This window comes from Protopterus annectens, chromosome 6.part0 (genome assembly GCF_019279795.1).
Source record: "Protopterus annectens isolate FY-2018-M chromosome 6.part0, PAN1.0, whole genome shotgun sequence".
In the NCBI taxonomy this organism is placed as follows: domain Eukaryota; kingdom Metazoa; phylum Chordata; order Ceratodontiformes; family Protopteridae; genus Protopterus; species Protopterus annectens.
The window spans coordinates 1,295,726,036-1,295,748,249 of NC_056737.1; the positions used below are offsets into that span (position 1 = coordinate 1,295,726,036).

At 40.5% G+C, this 22,214-nt stretch overlaps 1 protein-coding gene across 4 annotated transcripts in view; it reads right to left on the bottom strand.

Moving 5' to 3' along the window:
* Nucleotides 1-22,214, bottom strand: part of ORC4 (origin recognition complex subunit 4) — a 693,897-nt gene that overhangs the window by 52,854 nt on the left and 618,829 nt on the right. For all 4 annotated transcript variants that reach the window (XM_044074865.1, XM_044074866.1, XM_044074868.1 and 1 more), the window contains exons 12-13: nt 12,832-12,927; nt 12,650-12,717 (exon numbers count right to left, since the gene is read on the bottom strand). In XM_044074865.1, the coding sequence (XP_043930800.1) occupies nt 12,650-12,717; nt 12,832-12,927 (164 nt within the window). The remainder of the gene's footprint in view (nt 1-12,649; nt 12,718-12,831; nt 12,928-22,214) is intronic.

Genomic DNA, 22,214 nt, shown 5'->3' on the forward strand with positions numbered 1-22,214 from the left:
CAGAGGTGACCTGTGCCTGACATACAAGGCCATGTCCAACCCGGAATTAATGGACATGCTCCACCTCAAAAAATCTAAATCCATCAGAACTACAAGAGGAAGAGACTTAAACCTTAACACAGTTATAAATAGGACGTGCTGGAGGGACAGATTCATCACCCAGTGACTCCCTATGCTGTGGAACAAAATCCCGGTACATGTGAGGCACAGCACCTCGCTGGCTTTGTTCAAGAGAAATCTTGACCAATGGATGGGAGATCGCAGGTTTACCCCGGGGATCACCTCAGTGTCACTGCTGGACAGAGGCACGGCAAAATAATGGGCATAGTACCCTTCAAACTTAAGGGGTGGTGAAAGCCACAAAACTTTGGGCTAGGCTTATAAATGCCCTAGGGCAGATAGCCTAATATGAACCTATGAAAAGGATCAGACGAGAAGGAAAAAAATGGAAAATCCAAAAATATGCAGCATGTACAGAGAGCTCCTGGAATGACCTCATGCTGACCAAGATGTGAAACAGGAATGGTAAAGGAGTGGTTAAATGAAACCTACAAATGAAAGGCTAATAGTGTTGGCCCAGGATAGTGGAATACATACATGTTGATTTACAAACACCATTTAAAAGGGGGAAAAAGACAAACGCAAGGTCTGTAAACAGGACTGGAAGCAGTCGTACATTTTGCTGCTGGGGGGGGGGTGATACTCTCATGGCAGATAGCCTGTACGCTCAAAGGCACAACACTGTAGCAAGACAGTTGCACTGGAGATTATGCAAACAGTACAATACAGAAGTAGCTGAGAAGCACTGGAAACAAACCACAAAGTATTATAGAATATGACACAGTTTATACCGCACTGGTTTACCCATTACCAACAGTTCAAAAAAACGATGAGAGAAAAACAGATACAGCAGTCCATGAAAAAAGAAGACAAAAGCAGCACTGATCATTAAAACTGCTAGACCCAGTGATTACAGCGTCTTATGTACAGGGATAAACAGTTATAAAATACTAGGATTTGCAAGTAAAAATGAAAACAATGTGGAGGAAAGATACCCAGGCAGTTCCAATAGTATTAGGAGTAACAAGTCTAATAAAAATGAACATGCTGTCGATATGAATTACAGGAGGAGGCAATTCCGGGCACATTGCTGGTGCAGAAAAAAGCACTTTCGACTATCAAAGACAGAACACTAATTTCACAAATTCTAATCATACCCTGACTTAGGAATGTGGTCCATTTCAGTCATGGAATTATAAACCCAAAACACCTGAAGAAATTAAACAGCGAGTGATGTTAAGGAGCAGGCCAGCTTGGTTGGCCACTGAGGTAGACTACCTTCCCCACTGGATCATCCCCTTTTCCTTGAGGCAGCTCATTGAACGTTGCTTCCATGTTGCTAGCCACAGGGAGCATGCTTCACCGTGTTCTTTTGACCTACATGCACACAGACAAGTAAGACGTTCTCATAGGCTGATGCCCTATGAGTGCAATGCCTAGTGACCACTAAGTGTCACCCAAATGGTGAGCCACAGCTGTCTCCCCTTCCCCCAGAATGGTTAAGCTGACAGTGGCCACTCATTCCCATCCTCCCCGCTAACTCTTATGGCTGCTTGAGGTGCCTGTTGAACTTGTGTTGTCTACATTATAGTCAGGGTCTTATGCCTCTATGCCATACAGGGTGTCTGAGGACAAATTTGAAAGAATTATAAAGTTACGGTTTATTGATGAAATCCAATAAAAAAGTAAAATCTATTCTACTGTAGCTCTTACCTCAGTATTGAGGAAGGGTCAACTGTTCCCAAGGAGTGAAGACCTGTCACCCAGCTGGGGGAGGGGGGTCTTAAATATATATGAAAGGTAAAGGTAAAAACTGGTGATGACCATCTGTTTTGTAGATACAGATTAGTTGTGGTCTGGACACAGATGGAAAAATAAAAAGGAAAGAACTTGCTTACATAACACCTCAGTGTCAGAGTGTCTATACTTTAGATCTGACACTACCAGGTTATGTTCCCATCAGAGTCTCAAGACTCCGGATTTGACACACAAGGACTGGATATTCATAGTTTCTCACATCATTAAAAAAAACTGTCAGTATGGAAAGGTAGGCTTCTTTAATGCAGGTCTACAATAAGAAACCATGTAGCAAACAAATTTAAAAAAGACTGGAACTTCCCTGGTTACAAAATAGGCAAGTGTTTATAAAGAATGAATACCTGCTTGGATTACTTGGTGTTTGTGATAGGGTACCATCATAAAAATTACTACAAAGTTTTCTGATTTACTTAGTATATATTATATGGGGTAATCAGAAGTAAAGCTGTTTCTTGAAAAAAATATAATTGTTTATTGTGGTACATTTTTAAAACATTTTTTTTCTCCTTTAGGCTTTGCCTTTTAGGGTTGCCATGGTGGAACAACGGTCTGCAGAATGATTGGCAGTGGAGTTTTATGGTGTCGACTTGCCAGCTTGGTCCCCAACCTTCCAGAGAATTCACACACACACACACACACAGCCAATTAGGGTGTCCAATCCACCTGTAGCATGTCTCTGGGATGTGGGAGGAAACCGGAGCACCAGGCGGAAACTCATGCGACTGCAGGGAGGACATGCAAACTCCGAACAAAAGGCACCCAAACCCAAGGTTCAAACCTCTTGCTGTCAGGCTGCAACGCTAAAGTACAGTTTTGTACCTACCATAAATGTAGATGTCCGAACAGGATAGCATCTGCAGTCATAACAAATGGGTTGTCCTGTCGTCAGGCAGCCCTTCGGTCGGCCGGATTCCAAAGTCTGGGTCCGGCTTCGGCTGATGACGCACTTCACCCGACGTCATCTCTGCTGGTCTTCAGGTATAAAGGCATCAGCCGACGCCATTTTCCTCAGTGTTTCTTGCCCCAGATGCCAGTTGCCCACTTGGAAAGCTAAATTTTGGATAAATGCCAATGTTTCCAAAATAGTAGAAGGCAAACAAAAAATAAGCATGTATGTACATATATACAAACAAATACACCATAAGAGACTCCCCCCCCAGCTAGCTATTAGGAGGGTAAATACCCTAGGAGTACCACAGAGGGGAAGGAGGGTGGGTAATCCTGACTGCAGATGCTATCCTGTTCGGATATCTACATTTATGGTAGGTACAAAACTGTACTATGTCCTTCAAGGATGCATCTGCAGTCATAACAAATGGTTAGAATACCATAGCCAAACTAGGGGAGGAGGAAGAATTATGGTGTAGTTAGGATCCCTTGCAATACAGCAGTGGCAAACCCTGCTCGGGATCTGGAGTATAGAGGTAAATTATAATGCTTGGCAAATGTATGCACGGAGGTCCAAGTAGCCGCCTCAATAATGTCCTTGGTTGCCACTCCTCGTAAGAAGGCTGTGGTAGTGGCTGTAGCCCTTGTAGAATGAGGTCTTATGTTCTGTGGAATTGGTTTTCCATGGTAGGAGTAACAGAATCTTATGCAATTTCCTATCCATTTGGAGATTGTCTGTTTGGAAATTGCTTTTCCTTCCCTTCCTGTTGCATAGGCTACTAAAAGCTGGTCAGTTTTTGTTACCTTTGGTTCTGTCCAGGTAGTAGCGTAACTGTCTATGTACATCCAAGGTATGCAGCAGTCTTTCCCCCCTGTTCTGTGGATTGGGAAAGAAGGTAGGTAGGTGGATTGCCTGGTTTAAAGGCACTCTGGATACCACCTTAGGCATAAATGTAGGATTAGTTCTCATGGACACTATCTTGATGGAAGATTAGGAAGGGTTGTACTGCCATTAAGGCCTGTAGTTCCGAAACCCTCCTTGCTGAAGTAATTGCCAGTAGGAAAGCAGTTTTCCATGATAGGTGTTGAAGATCTGCTGTTGCTGCTGGTTCAAATGGAGGTAGTGTCAATTTTTCTAGCACAAAGTTCAAGTCCCATGCTGGTAATGGTGGTTTCCTAGGGGGTTTTACATTCTTGATCCCTCTGAGGAACTGCCTGAGAAGAGGATGCGAAAAGACTGGTGGATCGAAGCTGTATTCTGCTGAAATAGCTGATGCATGTATCTTGATGGAGGAATAGGACAGGCCTGTATGTAGAAGCTCTGCCAAGTACTCCAGGATGTTAGCAATATCTATGTTCGACACATCTTTTCCTCTTTCAGTACTCCAAATGACAAACCTTTTCCATTTTCCTGCATAGTTCCTTCTTGTTGAAGGTCTGCGGGCTTCAAGGATAATGGCTTTAACCCTTTGGGATAAGTCTGGGTTAGTTGCTGTTATGTGATGTTCCAGGCAGTCAGTTGCAAGGTTTTTAGGTTTGGGTGCATGATGTTGTAGTTGTTCTGAGTTAACATCAAAGGCATCAGGGCTATTGACCAGATTCGCGCCTGAGACATGCTCCTCAGCAATGGATACCAGTGTTGTCTTGGCCAATTCGAGCTATCAGGATTATCCTTGGGCGTTCCTCTTTGATTTTCAGTAGTACCTTGTGCATCAAAGGAAGAGGTGGAAATGCATATGCTGTCAGGCCTTTCCAACTGAAGGATAGAGAGTCCACCTTCCATGCAAGTGGGTGGTATGTCCTTGTGCAGAATTTTTGAGCTGGTGATTGAGTGGGGATGCGAAAAGGTCTATTTGTGGCATTCCCCATTTCTTTGTGATGGCCTTGAAGATGTCCGGGTGTAGCATCCATTCGTGAGCATCCGAGGTGGTTCTGCTTAACATGTCTGCTAGGGTGTTTTCTTTTCCTGGCACAAATATTGCCTGTAACTGGATGTTGTAGCTCAGAGCCATATTCCAAAGGTCCAGAGTCATCCTGCATAGGGGTATGAATGAGTGCCTCCCTGTTTGTTGATGTACCACATGACTGTGGTGTTGTCTGTCCTTATCATTAAATGGCCTTCTTTGAGGAATGGTCTGAATTTCTGGATTGCTAGTTTTACTGCCAGCATTTCTTTTTGGTTTATGTGCAGGTGCAGCTGGTCTGGAGTCCACAATCCTTGTATGCATTTGTCCAACATGTGCGCCCCAGCCTAGGTCTGAGGCGTCCGTTGTGATGGTTTGGCTTGCTTGAAAGTTGTGGAAGGGCAAGCCTGGGTTTGACTGGCATGCTTGAGCCCACCATAGGAACTCTTGTTTCAGGCATGGGATTAGTGGAATTTCGGTTTCTAAGCTGTGCCTGTGTTGAGACCATAAATTCTTTAGGTACCACTGTAGCTTTCTCATATGCAGTCTGGCATGGGGGACCAGGATTATGCATGATGCCATGTAGCCCAAGGCCTGCAGTACTTTTCTTGCTGTTAGTTTGTTCTGCTTTGTTAATGCCAAGAAGTAAAGAGGAGTTGTTCTTGTTTTCTGCAGTTAGGAATGCCATTTGTTTTACTGTGTCCAATTCCGCACCCAAGAATGTTCTTGTCTGGGATGGTATCAGTCTTGACTTTTTAAATTGACTGTGTATCCCAGGGCTTGTAGTAAGCAAATGACTCTTTGTAAATCTGTTGTCAGCTTGCTTTTGTTGTCCGCTTGTAACAGGCAGTCGTCCAGGTATGGATAAATTTGGATTCCCTGTAGCCTGCAATGAGCGATTACTGATGCCAGGCATTTTGTGAATACTCTGGGCGCAGTAGATAAGCCAAAGGGCAATGCTGAGAATTGATAATGCTCTGATCCTGCAAGAAATCTGAGGTATCTTCTGCAATTTGGTCGTATGGGGACGTGCAGGTATGCCTCCTTGAGATCTAGAGTTACCAGTCCACACTCCTTGCCCAGCATGGGAAGAAGTTGCTGTAGGGTCAGCATTTTGAATTTTGGGACAATGATGTATGTGTTTAAGATGGACAGGTCGAGAATAGGTCTCCAACTTTTCTCTTTTCTTGGTACTTGGAAGAGTCTGGAGTAGAATCCTTTGCCCTGTTCTGTTATTGGTACTCTTTCCACAGCTCTCATCTTTGTTAATTGAGCTATCTGCTTTAGAGCTTCTGTTTTTTGATTTGGAGGTAGGTTTGGCATTCCTCTTTTTACTGGTAAGGTGTGGAAGTGGAACCTGTAGCCTTGGTCTATGGTTTGCAAAATCCACTTGTCTTTTGTGATATAGTGCCACTTTTTCGAAAATAAGGTTAACTTTCCGCCTAAAGGTGCTGCTATTTGCTCCCTGGTAGGCGGTGTCAGAGCCAAGTCACTGAGATTGTCCTGTTGCAGTGGCAGTGGTTGTGTCTGTGCCTCGCTGGTTATTGCCTTGCCACTGGCGTCCTCTGTAGGCACCTCCTCTGGATTGATTTCTGCCTCTAGAGCGTCTATTCCTGCCTCTGAGATTTTGAGGAGTCTGGAAAGGACCAATTTTTGGCAGGCCAGTTCCTGCTAAATCTTGGGGGCTGAACCTGTAAGAAATCCTTAACTGTTTGTACAGATTTTGCCTTCTCTTCCATTTTCTTCATTACTTGCTGAGCAGGGGTACCAAATAGACTGGCCTTATCCATAGGAGCATCTAACAGCTTTGCTTTAACATGATCCGGCAAGACCTGTTCTTTCAACCATGCATGCCTTCTTATCACTGTGCCAGTCATGGCTGATCTAAATAAAGCCTCCAGTGCATCATAGCCACATTTTAAGGAATGGTTACTAACCTGCTGAATGTTATTCACCATTTCTAAAACATATTTCTTATCTAAGGAGTCATCAGAGGACAGCTTCTTAGTTAACTGATCAAGCATAAACTCTTGGTATTGGATCATATGAAACTGACAGTTTAAAGCTCTAGCTGAGAGAGTAGCAGAGGTGTAAGCTCTTTTCCTCCCTCTCTCTAAGGACCTGGATTCCCTTTCAGAAGGGAGAGGGTTTTGCTGAGGTCGAGGCTACTGCCTTAGGCCCCTGGGATATAGTCTCAGGATCTGCAAGTGGGGCCTTGAATAGGTGGTGATGAGTGTCTGGCACCCTGTAAAATCTATCTGGTTTGGCAGGGGCTGGAGGTAAAGTATCAGGAGCAGTGCAAACATCATTAAATGCATCATCCACAACAGGCAGAACTGGAGGTATAGCTAAGGGCCTATGTTGTGGTAAGTGCAGAAAGGTCCTAAGCCTTTTTCTTGAATCTGAGAAATCTTGTCCCTGCCATTGGAACTGTTCTCTCATGGCATGTAAGGTTTCCCCAAAGGAAAATTCCTCTGGTGGAGAGGCAGATGGAATGGATTCTTCAGCATCGGAATCTTCATAAGTAGAAAAAGGAGCCTCTGGCTGATCTGTAATGTCGGAGTCATCCGAAGAATCAGAGGACACTGGCTCGGGAGGCTCTGCTCTAGGTCTCTTTTCTGGAGGCTGAGAGGCCCTGTCTGGGTGAGATTGGGATCCCCTAATTAAGGATATTAAATCCTCTGCCAAAGTAAGCATTTGTGAACTAGAAGTGGGCCTGTGTGAGGGGGGTTTAACAGGCACTGATTTAACAGTTTTGGCTGCTTTAGCCTTGGCAAAGGCCTTAATAGACATGGCTGCAGGAGGCCTAGCAGCACCACGTGCTGGGGTAGAGACATCCAAAGGGATGGTGTCTGATAATTCACTAGGAACCACAGTAGTAGGCAAAACTTCAGAGGCCGATTCAACTAAGGTAGCAGGAGCCTCAGTAGTAGTCATGGATTCGGCTGAAGAATGACCCGTTTTCTCGGTTTCGGCCGAAACCGAGACACTCGCTGCTTGCTTAGCTGTGGTTTCGGCCGAAACCGCGGACCGCGAGTGTCGGTCTTTTTCTTTGCGTTTTTTAACAATTTGGGTAGTCGGAGGATCCGACGGCATAATGTACGCAAAATCGGAGCCGAAAAACTGTTCAGCAAACTCCGACCGACGCCTAAGCGTTCGTCGGTTGAAGGAAGCACAGGCTAAACAGGCTGCTACGTTGTGGTCTGGGCCTAAACAAGGTAGGCAGTAAGAGTGGAAATCTTTATGAGGTATTTGTTTCCCACAAGTTAAACAGTTATTTACTTTTCTGACATCGGCTGAGGCAAGAAAGAGTCCCCAACGGAGTACTTAGCTTTTAGAAGTCTTCGAAGTAGTATTCGGTAGTAGTAATCTCTGGATCTGACCGACCGGCACTTGCGAACAGCTTCTGCTTCGGGCGCCACGCGGCAAGAAAGACTGAGGAAAATGGCGTCGGCTGATGCCTTTATACCCGAAGACCAGCAGAGATGACGTCGGGTGAAGTGCGACATCAGCCGAAGCCGGACCCAGACTTTGGAATCCGGCCGACCGAAGGGCTGCCTGACGACAGGACAACCCATTTGTTATGACTGCAGATGCATCCTTGAAGGACATCTGCTGCACCACTGCAGCTGCCTACAGTACAGAAATCAAACATTTTGCCTTGTAATGAATCTTCACTTTTAGTGTGTGACCTGCTTAGCACTAATAAGGCATACAAGCTATGCTGTGAGTTCATTTTACTGACTAAATATCTTGTTTTGCATGTTGAGGCATAACAAAGACCATGAGTCGTCATCATTTGTGCTTAGCTGGAATTGCCTGGGGGGAGTAATATTTTACTGAAGGCAAGTCTCAGTTTTTTTTCTGTAACTGTTGATTAATTTCCAATGAGATTCTGAAATGGAAAAAACTGCCCATACACACTCCTGACAGACTGGTTTTCTATTATACAACTTAGTTTACTCTGGCATAACTGTGTGCCTGCTCTTGTGTCCAGCTAATTATGGTGGAATACAGATATACTCTCTCAGTAATGGGGTTTTCTCACTCTAAATACATTTCTTACATGCATAGAAAAATAAAGTTAACACTTCATATCTTTTGACTTGCTGTTACTAACAGAGTGATAAAGACTGGCAAGAACACAGATTTTTAAATGCTGTCAAAATTGGTAAGGGTGATGTGTTTTAATCCCCTCATCAGCAAACACAACCTAAAAACAACCATACAAATGAATATAGGAATGTCAAATAACCTAAATCTCTCCCTGTAGCCACTATCATTCTGTATGTCTGACAGAACACATGACTCATGTGACTTGTTAAAAGTAAATCTGATAAATGAGATGCCTAGTTTAAAATCCTATAGCAGTAACTACCTGAAACTGCAGAAGTCACTGGGTATAGCCCTTTTATGGACCACTGAAGGCTAACAGCAGTCCAAAATATTAAGATTACAAACAGTAAGGAAACACTTTAAACAACTGATTCACAAATGCGCACAGGAAATAAAGAGAAGTTACCTCCATAATCAGAGAGGTCACCAGTGGAGTGCCCCAGGTTTCTATGCTGGGCTCTCTCCTGTCTGCCATTTACTTCTTTGAAGTAAAAGCCAATACCAAAGGGCTCTAACTTACAAAGTTTGTAGATGACTACAAACTAGGAGCAGTCACTGAATCCCCAAATGACTTGGGTAGCCTGCAGAAAGGTTTGTCCCAAAACAAATAACTGGTGTAAAAATCATGGACTGAAACTAAATGCCAACAAATGCATTACTGTATTCTTTCTGAAGTTATCTACCCTAGGGAACTACCACATTGACAACACATACCTAAGAGTGGAGCCAATTGTTCGGGATTTCGGAACTTATGTGATACCTTCTGACCAACATGTGTCCATTGTTGTAAGAAGTCCTTCTATACTGCACAGCTTCTAGCTTGAGAGATGTCACTGTCCCCCTTTACTCAGCCTTCATTAGGCCAGTCATAGAGTATAATGTCCTATTTGTCACGTATCTGTCCAGACACGTGCAACTCCACAGAGGTACCTTACTAAAAGGATACAAGGCCCAACAATATGTCCTACATAGCTGACTCAAAGACCTGTCACTATATTTGGTATTCAACAGATTAAGAGGGGACCTGCGCCTGGCATACAAGGCATCTTTCAATCCAGTACTAATGAATTTACCACAAATCAGCAAGTCATATGGTATCAGAAATATTCTGTCTTAGGATCAAAAACTCTTCTGCAAGATCAACAGTATGATTTGGAGAGACAGGTTTCTCTTGCACAGGATACTGCTGCCCTGGAACAGACTCCATGTTAAACAAAACTCATCCCCGTCCATATTCAAGCACCACTTGGATTTATAGATGGAAAACAGGAACTTTACCCCAAGACTGCCTCCTGTATTACTAATGGACAGAGGCAGTTCCCAAATGATTTATACCATTCATGAGTCCAATCAAATTAACTATGGTATGATCCCAGTTATTCTCACTAGGGGTAATTCTATAATTATAGCCATAGGATGGGTAAGGCCAATCTAGCACCAAAAGGGAAATTGCTTAGCCTTAAAATGGCCTGCAAGGGCAGCTAGCCTACAACTTGCCTATAAACCTAAAAGGCTTACTGTTGTATCATAATCAAAAATGGACTTCACTAAGACAAATTGTGAAATGAAACTATTTACAAGAAAACTACACAATGGTGAATTTTGAAAAACATGGTTTAATAAAAGGTCTGAAGCTGGGTTACATAAGAAAAGCACATTCAATTCCTCCTTGCAAGGTACTTTACATGTCTGAGAGAATGAGTCAGAAATTAAAACACCACTTAATTTCTGCCATTTGAGGTAGGTGGTCTTCCTTCACCTGTAGAAGGGAAGTCACTCTAATTCACTTTTTTTTCTGGGAGAAAAGAATCTCTGCATTAGAGATGTTGATCTTCAACCCAGCCACATCATATTCAAAAGCAAACTTCTCCAATGCTTATCACCTATCAAGGACATTTGAGGCCATCAGGGTATCTACAAAAATTAAGATAATCCTCCTCACACCTCCCTAAGTATTCTCCAGATTGCGGCTGTTTTCTGATATCTCGTTCAAGAAAATCACAAATAGGAGGGGAGACCAAACAAACCTTAGGCAGAATACTACACCCACCTATAAGATATGTGACTTAGCACAGAGAATATAGACAGACAACTCCCACTTTTCTTATACAGGGATGGAATTATCAAGCAGCAATCCTAGGATGCACCATACTATTGTAGCACTTCCCATAAGACATTCATAGTTTACGCTGTTACATGCCTTTTCCAAGTCCATAAACACAAAGTACTAAAACTCTCATGCCCAAATATCTATACTGAAAAAAGAAAATTAATCTACTCTACTACAGCCAGGATGGAATCTGTACTGCTCTTCCTTAACCACAAAATCAATGACTGGATTTAGGAGTTCCACAAAGAGTTCCTCCATTTCTCAGTGTCCCCAGTCCAGGTCAGCACTGCTCCACTCTTGCAGAAAACAGTCGGGGTAATATCCGGCTTCCCACTTCCAAATCATTATATACTTTACCAGAACCGTTTTGATGCCCACCAAAAGCTATTCTCTCCATATCCCCGAAAAACTTGTGCCCACACCCATACCTTTGCTTTTTCCATTGCCACAGCTGTTGCCTTTCTGGTTTATCAGCATCTCTGAGTCAAGTGCAGAGAAACCTCTGCTAGCAGTGCATGGAAGACTTCTTTCCTTACCCTGATCTGTTCTCTTACTACTGGAGTTCACCACAAGATACTAGGATTAACTCCATGGAAAAAGTTTACATTTCAGCCACAACTCTTTGCCACCACCTTGGTTACTGAGGGCTTGAAGGTGGTTCACTTAGAATCCATGCCACTGACCTCACCAGGGTACAAAGGAAGAAACTCTTCTGGAGGTGAGAGCTGAACTCATCCCACACAGAAGCATCAGCCAGGCATTACCAGCACAAGTTCACAGCATGTTTGGGTTTTCTGGGTTGACTCAAGAACCACCCTATTCACCTGACTTGACTCACTACCAAAAAGTGATCAGCTGACAGTTCGGCACATTTCCTAATACTGATCTATCTTTCTGAATATGACTACCAGAAGACAGTACTAAGATATGGTTTTACTAGTGCCCTAAACAAAAGTGGATAATAAAAATATCCATAAAATCCACTCCCTGATTAGCAGATTCCATCATCCTGCAGGTCTTCAACAATGCAGAGTTTTACTATACAATATGATTCAAGTCAGATGCTAGCATGACCACACTATCATCTTTTTTTCCTCCTTTGTTGTATTCAAGGTTTTCCTACCATGTATGTACCAGTCTTTCATGGATCCCCACCCAAAACATATCACTTAGTACATTAACTCCCAGATATTGTCAGTGCATCAACCCTGCCAGTGATGAAAGCCAAAGATCAAAGTAGTCTACACACTTCATCTGCGCGCACTGCACTAAACACAGTCATCAGCATCACAGCTGTATTTGTTCTTTTACCACAGGACAACATCTGAAACATTCACAACTGAATTGGTGCCAAGAAAACTTATGCTACTTCCTTATTTATTACTTTCCTTCCTAGAGTCCCACTTCAGATATTACCCTTTGTGACTTAGCAGTAAGGCAGTTTTGTATGCATTTTACCATTTGGGGCTCCGTCTAACAATGAATCACATGGGAGAAACTTTTACCCTAACAGGCTTTGTAAAAATCTAGCAACACCACATCCACTAGACTCCTCACTTCAGTGGTGACCCACTCAAATAATCACAATATACCATAAATTCATCTATTTGCCAATAATATGATTTATGAACCCCACCATTTTTTGTCAGTATTTTTCCTGTGGGTGGATACGAAAAAGCTGACATGCAAACAATTAACAGAAATTAAAATGCATGCAGAACAATGGGAATTCATACTAGAATAGTTAATTTACCTTCATAATTACTGGCTTTTCAAAATTATGAATTGCTTGAGCCTTCCTCTGAATGAATTTCTGAAATTCTGCAGAAACAAGAATGTAACATTCTGCTGTAAATTCAAAAAAAGTTACTGAAAATTTCCAGTTAAGTGTCGGAAATATGGGAATCTGAACAAAACGCAAGTTATTTTATTTACCATTGTGCACCATTTCAAAGTTGAAAGGCTCTCCTTCATAAATATCATTCAAATGTTTCATAGCTATGACCAGACAGATTTCTAAAACAGATAGGCCTGGAGAGAAAGCAAAATAATTCAGTTACATTCTAAATATCCTATAATATCAATGCAAAACTGAATTGACAAGTTATTTCAGTAGCAAAAACAGTCATCCACCATAAGAACCAGTAAGCATTTTTAAACACCTTAATTAAATCACTTAAGACATAGGCAGACAATATGTTTATATAAAAGAAAACAAACCATATTAACATGTTTTCAGTCACAAACACTACATTACATGTATTCTTTTATACATCAATCCAACATTACACAAAGTGCTCAAATCCTGTCTTCCTTAAACCTTACTCCTCCTCCAAAACTGTATTTTGCATTGTTTCCACAATTTTCATTTTTGTCTATTTCATTTGCTCCTACTATTTTCTAAAGGTCAAGTTATTTCATATCTCTTGCAATATTCAATACTTCAAATGCAGCTGGTTTAGACTGAGCTCCATTTTCTGGTAACAGCTTTTTTGCCAGCCACCAGAATCAAATTCAACAAGGCCTTACTATTTCTAAACAATTCAAATTCTGTACCTCAGCTCAAAAAATAACAAACAAAAAACATTTCCTTACCTGTACCCACTTGCTCACCTAATATTTCTTGAAAGTGTACTCTGTAGGGAATTATTAAAATATGCCGACTCATTACATTCCCAAAATATATGTTAGCAATTACATCTTTCTTACCCATCGCACTTTCAACATTTTGCATCAGAATACAACTTCTTTGGAGCCTGCTTGTTGTATAAAAATACTTATGCACACACTTCCAAACAAAAATCCTAAACCTTCTGGACTTTGTTACATATTTGGGAGCTACATACATGTCCTCAAATTCTTACTTATGAATGGCTTATCCAACCTCTTCTCGATGTTTTCTAAACTCCCTTGATTGTTCCCTATAGTTACTGAGCAACATTTTACAGGCCCTACTAATAATCCCCTTTTAAACAGCAGCTTCTATTACAGATTCAGCTAAAAACTCTACTAGTACAAGTCTTTCATGAAGGATTCCAATACCCTTTCTCTTTGCCTACACTCTGATTTCAATCCCTGATAGGAAAGGCAATCTTCTAGACAGCAGTCAAAATGTCTTCTTGGCCTCTTCCCAGTCTATTACCTTTCTCTATTTGCTCCCAAATACCTTGGTTCTTTTGCCAAATTTCTCCAGTAAACTCAAGATCCCTCTTGCCTATTCTCTGGACCACTACTGCAGTCATCCCTATCAGCAAAATCTCCTTTCTCCATTTTCATATTGGCTTAGTTCTTAGAATACTTTCTGCTATTTTATGAATAAAATATTCTGTATGGCTGTTATTCTCCTTAATGATTCAGCATCCAAAACCCCACTCTCTCCTCCTTTCTTGACTTTCTCCCATTTCATTATCATCCCTTTCCACTCTGAATGCATCTTTCTGCCTGTATCACATATAAAGCCACAACTGCAAAGCTCTAAATTACCCCTTCAAATCAAGTAATCATAGACCACCTTGTTCTATTAGAAGGATCAACTTATCCTACTTGACCACTTGCCTTCTTTGCCTCCCAGATAAATTCCTTCAACTGTTTGTCCACACCTTCTCCTCTGGTTGATGAAAATATGCCTGACCTATATATAAAACTAAAAGGAATAAAAACATTTCCACTGCTTGCATCTTGTTATCCATGTCCATAAACAAGAGCCTCCGGTTTCTGAGTTGTGTATTATCTTTTGTTTAGTCTCTTCCCATGTATCCTTACCTGCAATAACAGAATTCTTTTTGATCCATACTCCTAAATACTTAACTTTATTGTGTCCCCATAAATAGAGGCATTGCTGAACCTATGCGTGTGTGGCCACAGTTTACAGCAATGCCTTTTGTTTACCTTCATTAATTTTAAATTCTGAAAAATACATGAAATGGTCTCAAAATGTTCATTACATTGATATATCCTTTTCTGGTTTTATCCGGTGCAAAATACCATGTGCAAATAAAGCTAACTTTTACTGATTACCATAGAAATTCAAGTATATAATTGGTGAGTCCTTTATTTTTTTTGCCAATGGCTTTAAATGTAAAGCAAATAAGCATTGACAACCTTAATGTTTTGCATAAGATGGCACTATTTATCTGCAGGTCACAAGTCTTGTGAAATTAGTGCAGTTATGAAAAATATACCAAAAACAGCATTTATATATCAGAATATTTTCCCATAAACCATAATACTTTAATTTCCTTTTTTTCTAACACCCCATACTTGCATACACCACTCATAGAATGACAATATCATAATACATTTTGCATCATTAATGGAAACATGGAAAATACCTTGCATTGTTCATAACATTTTTCAAATACTCCTCATCTCCAGTTCTACACATCCCATGCTGACCATTTCACTACACCTTAGGCATGCATATGTACAAAGACGTCAGAAATTAGACAAACACTGGCAAGTACACTCATTTCAAGGGTACGGGAATGTTGTTTTCCTGAGGAGTATCTTTAAGGAAGCAATGAGTTAAGCTCGAAAATACCAACTTTAGATGGAATCTATAAACATGACAGAGTAATCATCCTCCCATGCCAGTAGCCCCTTTACTACCTCAAATCTACAATCATTTTCTCCCTCTTCTATCACTACTGGAGCACCTCTAGCAATGAGTATAATTATTCCCAATTTCCTTTGTCCCAGACATGCTGAATATCAATTCTGAAATCCTTTTATCATTTTCATATGCTCACTCCTTTCCAAATGTGTCATGTAGCATTACTATTTGCACTCTGCATTTTTTAATACAATTAAATACTCTTACGTTTTTGTCTCTACCTGTGAGACTATTCATGTTCCAAAAATAAGTACAGTGTAGCCATTACAGGTAGTTATTATTCCCACATATTATAAATGAAAGCTTTTTTAAAAATCTATTTCCAGCTTTTATGCTACATGCACCAATGCATCTTGGCATCTACATTTGAACTTGCATCACATTTCACAAAACTTTTACCCTCAAAAAAAAAAACCACACACACCCAGAACACCTCTATATTCTATTAACTTAAAACACACAAAACAATATACATCTTCAAATAATGAAGTTTAACCCTCCTGATAGGACCAATTGTTCCAAATCAACAGCTGCACCACAGGCATTACATAACCCAAAAAATAAGGTTATCCATGCTAAAGTGCATGTTACAGCCAGAGTGCCCACTTACACTAACTGCTGTCTGTCTTATTTATTCCCCTCCCAGGCATGAAAAACAGTGTGTATACTTTCAGAAAACATTAACTTTGTCTTAAGCAAAAGTGCACTTACTATCTTTTAATAAAATGAAATGAAATTATCCGATGTTCTAGTAAATGCACTAATGTATTTAGGTACAAGGAAGGCTGCTATCTCATTCATTGTTTTAATTATTAGTGTGTGATGTGTAGTTATTGGATGTGTATTAAAACTTTCAATTAATTGCAAGTGTTGTCTAGTCCTTGAGGAATATGTAAAATCTCTGAATTCCCATTACTGAATTCACATCTTCCATACCAAATATTTTCATAAATTTCTTTAAAAGTCTACTTTCTCTTGTTATATTTTCCCTTTTAGGCCCCCAGATACAACCTGTTGTAAATCAAATTCCAATCCTCACCTACAAGTATCATTTCCTGCTGAAAGCGGATTATTTCTTCCAGAATTACTTAAGGTCCATTATAGCAGTTTTAGGTGGAATATAAATGCATGCCAGTGTGACCCTACTCCCTCTTCACCAGTTGCTTATAAGTACTACAAGTCTACAATCATCTTTTTCCCTCATCACTACTGGAGCTCCACTTTTCCTTTGTCCCAGATATTCCAATGAATAACCATCCTGAAATCAGTTATTTATCAAATTCAGATGCTCAGTTCTTTCCAAATATCTCTCATGCAACATAACTATTTGCACTCTGCATTTTTAATATAATTCACTTTTTTGTACATATCTGTGAAACCATTCACATTTAAAGATAATACAGAAAAATGTCATCATTATGATAAGAAGTTATTATTCCCACATGTTCTCTATAACAGCTCTTTTTTAAGTTTCTGGTTTCAGCTTTTGTGTTACATGCATACATCCATTTAAACCTATGTTACATCTTACAAGACTTTTTGTTTAAATGAAAGCCCTCAAAAATAAAACACCCCAGACCCTATTAACCTAATACTATCACACAAAACTATGTACATCTTTCAAATAATGAAGTTTAACCCTAACAGGAAATGTCCTAGACTGACAGCCACACTCACATACTTAAATTAACCTGTAATGAATGTTTATCCATGCTAAGATGCATGGTACAGCCTCTGTTTCTACTTCCACCATAGCTCTCAACTTCTCAGAGTCTTAGAGCAGGAAATCTGGATAAAGCCATACATAATGGGGGGGGGGGTACAAAGGCCAAACAATAAATACAATTTTTAAATATTGCCCTTACAAACTTAGAAAGTTGATAGAACATATTTTGCATTAGAATGAATTTTTAAGGGTATGAAATCTGAATCTTCTGAACTTCATTCCTCAATGACTTGCCAATGATTTACCAGAAAAACACAATTTTATGAGAAACAGGCTAAAAATAAGAGGCAAAAATCTGGGCATTCTGTGAAAATCTGTACAGTTGAAAGGTATGACTTCCACTAAGCACGCTCTGTTCTGTCTAATCTTTATTCGTCTCCCAGATATAGAAAGCCACTTGAATTGTTTTCAGAAAACATTACTTCCTAGCCACTGAAAACTTTTCATTATATTAAATGTTCTTTTACTTATTTCCTTACCCCTTAAAATGTGTGATTAGATCAAGTTAAGAGCCTTTATACAATCATTTTCCTATGCAAAAGTAAGAAAAAGCATACCTATTCACATATTTATTTTATTACATCATGCTCTTTTGTCCAGGCAGTGCCTACATTTCTTAAAATTGAAGATGAATGAAAAAACAGGGGTACCCGTTTACTTTAGTATCCTTTTTACACACAAAAATAAACTGAAAAAGCTTTACTTTATAGTAGGCAGTAGATGCCATGCAATATAAAAATGTCGTAAAAATTTTACTTACAGTTAAATCTTTCTTTCCTGTTCTCCTCTCCTAAATGTACTTCCAAACATTAATGACATGAAGTAGGGCATATGGTTTGGAGTCTCCTACAAATTTAACAAAGTCAAAAAAGTCCAATATTTCCAGGTTTTTCTGTCCTGTTATATTTCACAAATTTAATGTCTTGTAATCTCCACAGTTATTCATCAATTTCTTAGTGGCTGTTTTTCTTTCTCCTGATTTCCATTTCCCAAATCCACTCCTTGTTCTTCTAGTAAACTCTTGTAATTTTGTCTCTCAAGTATTTTCCTTTGGGACACTGGAAAATATTTCACTAGCATAATCTCTCTGTGGGCTTTATCATCAGAAGAATGAGAAGCAGAATCCCACTCTGTTTGAGGACTCCCTTTTTTGTTGGACAAACTTTAGCATTTTCTCCTTAGTATGCTCTACATCATAAAATAATTTTGACTCTCCTGGAAAAAAAATATTCCTAAAAAAGCTGGATACAGCAGCTTGAATCAACATTCCAACTGCTTTGTCCTACCACAGTTTTCTCAGAATTAAGTCTGTTGGTAGGACTGCATCTTTACTATTAAAGGTCTTTGTAGTTTTCTCATGTCCAAGTTTGGAGCATACATACAATGCTCGCTTTCAATTAATACCATCTGCTGTGAAATACCAGTCTAGTTGCTTATTTGTGCTTTCATAAAATGAATACAGTCTGCTCCTTCCAGTTTCTCTGGTACAGTAGAAAATCTCAAGTATTCCATAAGGGCTACAACAGATTACAATGAGAGGAGCTATTAAGCATTCAGAACAGAAGATGGTCACTTTTAAAAGAATCATCACATTCTACAAGGTCCTGTGCCATTCAGCATGCTTGTTAAACAAAGACAACCAGTGACATGAGCACCTTCAAATCAGAGCGGACACATCACATCTGCTTACAACTTTCCAGTATGTTCTGCCTTCCTTTTACAATGTTTATGATTAGATGAAACACTTGTGAAGTCCCATCACATGTAGTCACGAAAACAGCCAATAAAACAAATGGTGACAACTGTCCGTCTTCAGCTACAGCAAAAACACTTCTGAAAGTTTGGCAAGGACTTGGATGGGGGAAAGGGTTAGCAAGTAGGGGAACATCAGCTACAGCTAAGAATGAATGGAGCCAGTTGGGTGACAGATGTCAAAACAGTGCTCTAACTGGACACTACTACAACAGAAAAATGCAGACAAGTGAAACACCCCTTGCAAGAGATTATAACAATAAAATTAAAACTAGCAGATTTTACACAGAGAAAGAACACTCAGAAAAAAATCTGGAATTTGGACTGAGCGCTGGAAAACATGATTTTATGGAATCTGGTACACATTCCCTGATATCCACTTTACTCCACTAAGGAATGCAGAGGAGCTGAAGAATATGCAGACATTCATTTGGCAGAAAGAAATGATCTAATCCTGGATGACAGCTCTCACCCCCCCCTCCCCCATCTACTGGTAATTTGGGGATGTGCTGATTCACTTACAGCATGTACTCAAGATGTGGGGGGAGGAGGGAATCACCTACCAATAACTTACATGAATACATGGATGACATCCTGACCATAAAAAGGAACCATGGCTGAGAAGTGAACCAGATAACCAAGAACTGAGAGAGAGCAAAGCTAAATGTTGCATCACTGAGTACTTCTTGTATTTACTACCTGTAAAAACTTTTCAGTTTGCTGTACTTAGTCTTTTGTATTCAGAAACAGTTTCAACTTTGGTTATATACAGATGCACTCCAAATTATAAACCAAATTCAGATAATGACCAAAAATGACAATCACTGGTGTAATTCCCAGAATTTCAACTCGTAAACCTAGAATTTCATTTTTTACCTAAATTATACTGTGTTTAAATCCTAATGGATAACTAGACACAGGCAGGTAAAAAGACAGATCAGTGCTGTTTATTTGTGAGGCATTCATACACATGTGATTCGTAAACAATCAAAATGATTACAAAGTAACGCAACATAATAGTAGATGTTCAAACAGATCACTGTTGAAGTATTCTTTACTTCTAGTACTTCACCACTTGGCATCTAGACCATCTGGCAAGTCTTCAAAAGCTCAAGCTCCTTCCCTCCATGACATAACCCACCCTTAGGCACACAAATGCTTGTTGGTATAATAGTGTATATAAACCACACATACATATACACATACGTATATAAACATACACCAACAATTTTTTCCAAGTCTTCTACTACTAAACTTGTGTCACTAGAACCAAAACTGCTTCTTAAACTACAGTAAAACTTCATTAGCATGGACTTCAGGGGACCATTAAAAAAAGTCTGTGTTAACCAAGGTCCGTGTTTTCCAAAAATTTAAACTGTCAAAGGGTCTTTTAATGACCACAAGCGCATATACCTACAGTGTATACAGTACACGTACAATATATGTAAATGCAAATGTCAACAGTTACAGTTGTGAATTGAAATAGGCTGTAAGTGTAGTCTGCTTGTAACGTCCAGGCCCCTTAATGAATGACTCAACAACCATCAACTGTTCTTGGGCTGTAATCACTAGATGGTGCTGCATACAGGAAATGTCGTAAAGTGTCAACTGCAGTCAGTGTCACTAGTCAACGGAACAGCAGTTATGCCCTGTTCTTCCTCATCTTGCTCTTCGTTGTCATTGTTGTGGACACACGCACAGTCATTAGGATTGCGAGATGCTATGACCTCTTCCACAATGTCACTGTCACTCGGTTCTTCATACGTCTCAACAGCTTCGTCAGCAGCAGCATAGTCTTCAAACGTAATGCCAACTGCTGGAAACAGGCGCGCCAGTGGAATGTCGTCATCTTCTTCCGTCTCAGGAGCAGCTGGATCAGGAAAGTTGCTAGCGCCCTTAAACAGCCTGACTGCAAACCCTGCTTTGTGAAGGCAGTTTGCCACAGTCTGTGAAGTCACATTCTTCCAAGCAGACTGTAGCATCTGCATTGCATCCAGGATGTTTTCACATGACATCTTTGCATCAATGCAGTCAATGAAATGTCGTGCCACAAGCTTACAGTAATTGACCTTGAGATTCTTGAGAATCCCCATGTCACATGGCTGCAGTCTTGATGTTGTGTCAGGTGGTAGAAAAGCCAACGTTATGGCCTCTAGGTTGGTGATCTTTGGATGTGTTAGGCAGTTGTCAACAATCATCAGCACATGACGCTGCTGTGTTTTGAAGCACTTGTCTTGCTTGCGTAGCCAGTCTTCAAAGATGGAAGAAGTCCTCCATGCTTTTTTATTGAAAGCATAAGTAACTGGCAGTGTTTTTATGTTTTTGAAACACCGTAGTCATTCACCTGTCCATGTCTGCACATACCATGGCGGTGATTCTTTCTTTGCTCTGCTTACCACCACTGCAGCTGTCACCCTTGAAGCACATGGTTTTGTCAGGCAGCATGCAAAAAAAGATCCCAGTCTCATCAGCGTTAAACACATCACATGGAGCATACGATGCCAGAAGGCCAGGTAAGCGCACTGTTGTCCACATATCACAGACACCACTGTTGACAGCTGCTGCCTCTCCACAAACCTCACGGAAGATGATGTGACAAGTCTTACACCTGTCCAACCAGCCTCCGCTGCAATGGAATTCGTGTTTAAGCAGCTTGGTGAATTCTTGTGCTTTCTCACGAAGCAGTGGCCCACTGACTGTAAGGTTTTGTGAACGTGCAACAGTGAACCACTTCAACAATGCCTCCTCTATGTCTTGAAATGCAGCTGTTATGCATATGTTTACGATTATTACTAGCACACGACTCAAGCCTGACGTAGCTTGTGGTGGTTTTGCCAAATCGAATTAACTGTTTGCTTTGAAAGATTACAAGCCGCTGCAACTGCTGCCTGTTTCTTGCCTGCTTCAATGTCATTAATGTCAATTTTTTGCTGTAAAGCTAACATAGTTTGCTTGTGCTTATTACTCATTTTAAATTGTACACAGAATGCCAATAGAGTACAGTACTACACGTAGCCTCCAATATAATGCGCCAACTCCCTGTAACATCACAGTCCCAGCAGTATCCTCTGCAGCCAGCCGCAGCAAACTCCGGCGATCACGTGGTCAGCTTCACACCTATAATAATCAGCCAACTTAGTCTGCCATTGTGACACCTCAACCTTGTCTAAAGAAAGAAAGCAGCTCCCTTGCTATTTGTCACACATCCTTCCAATCCACCCTCCCAAC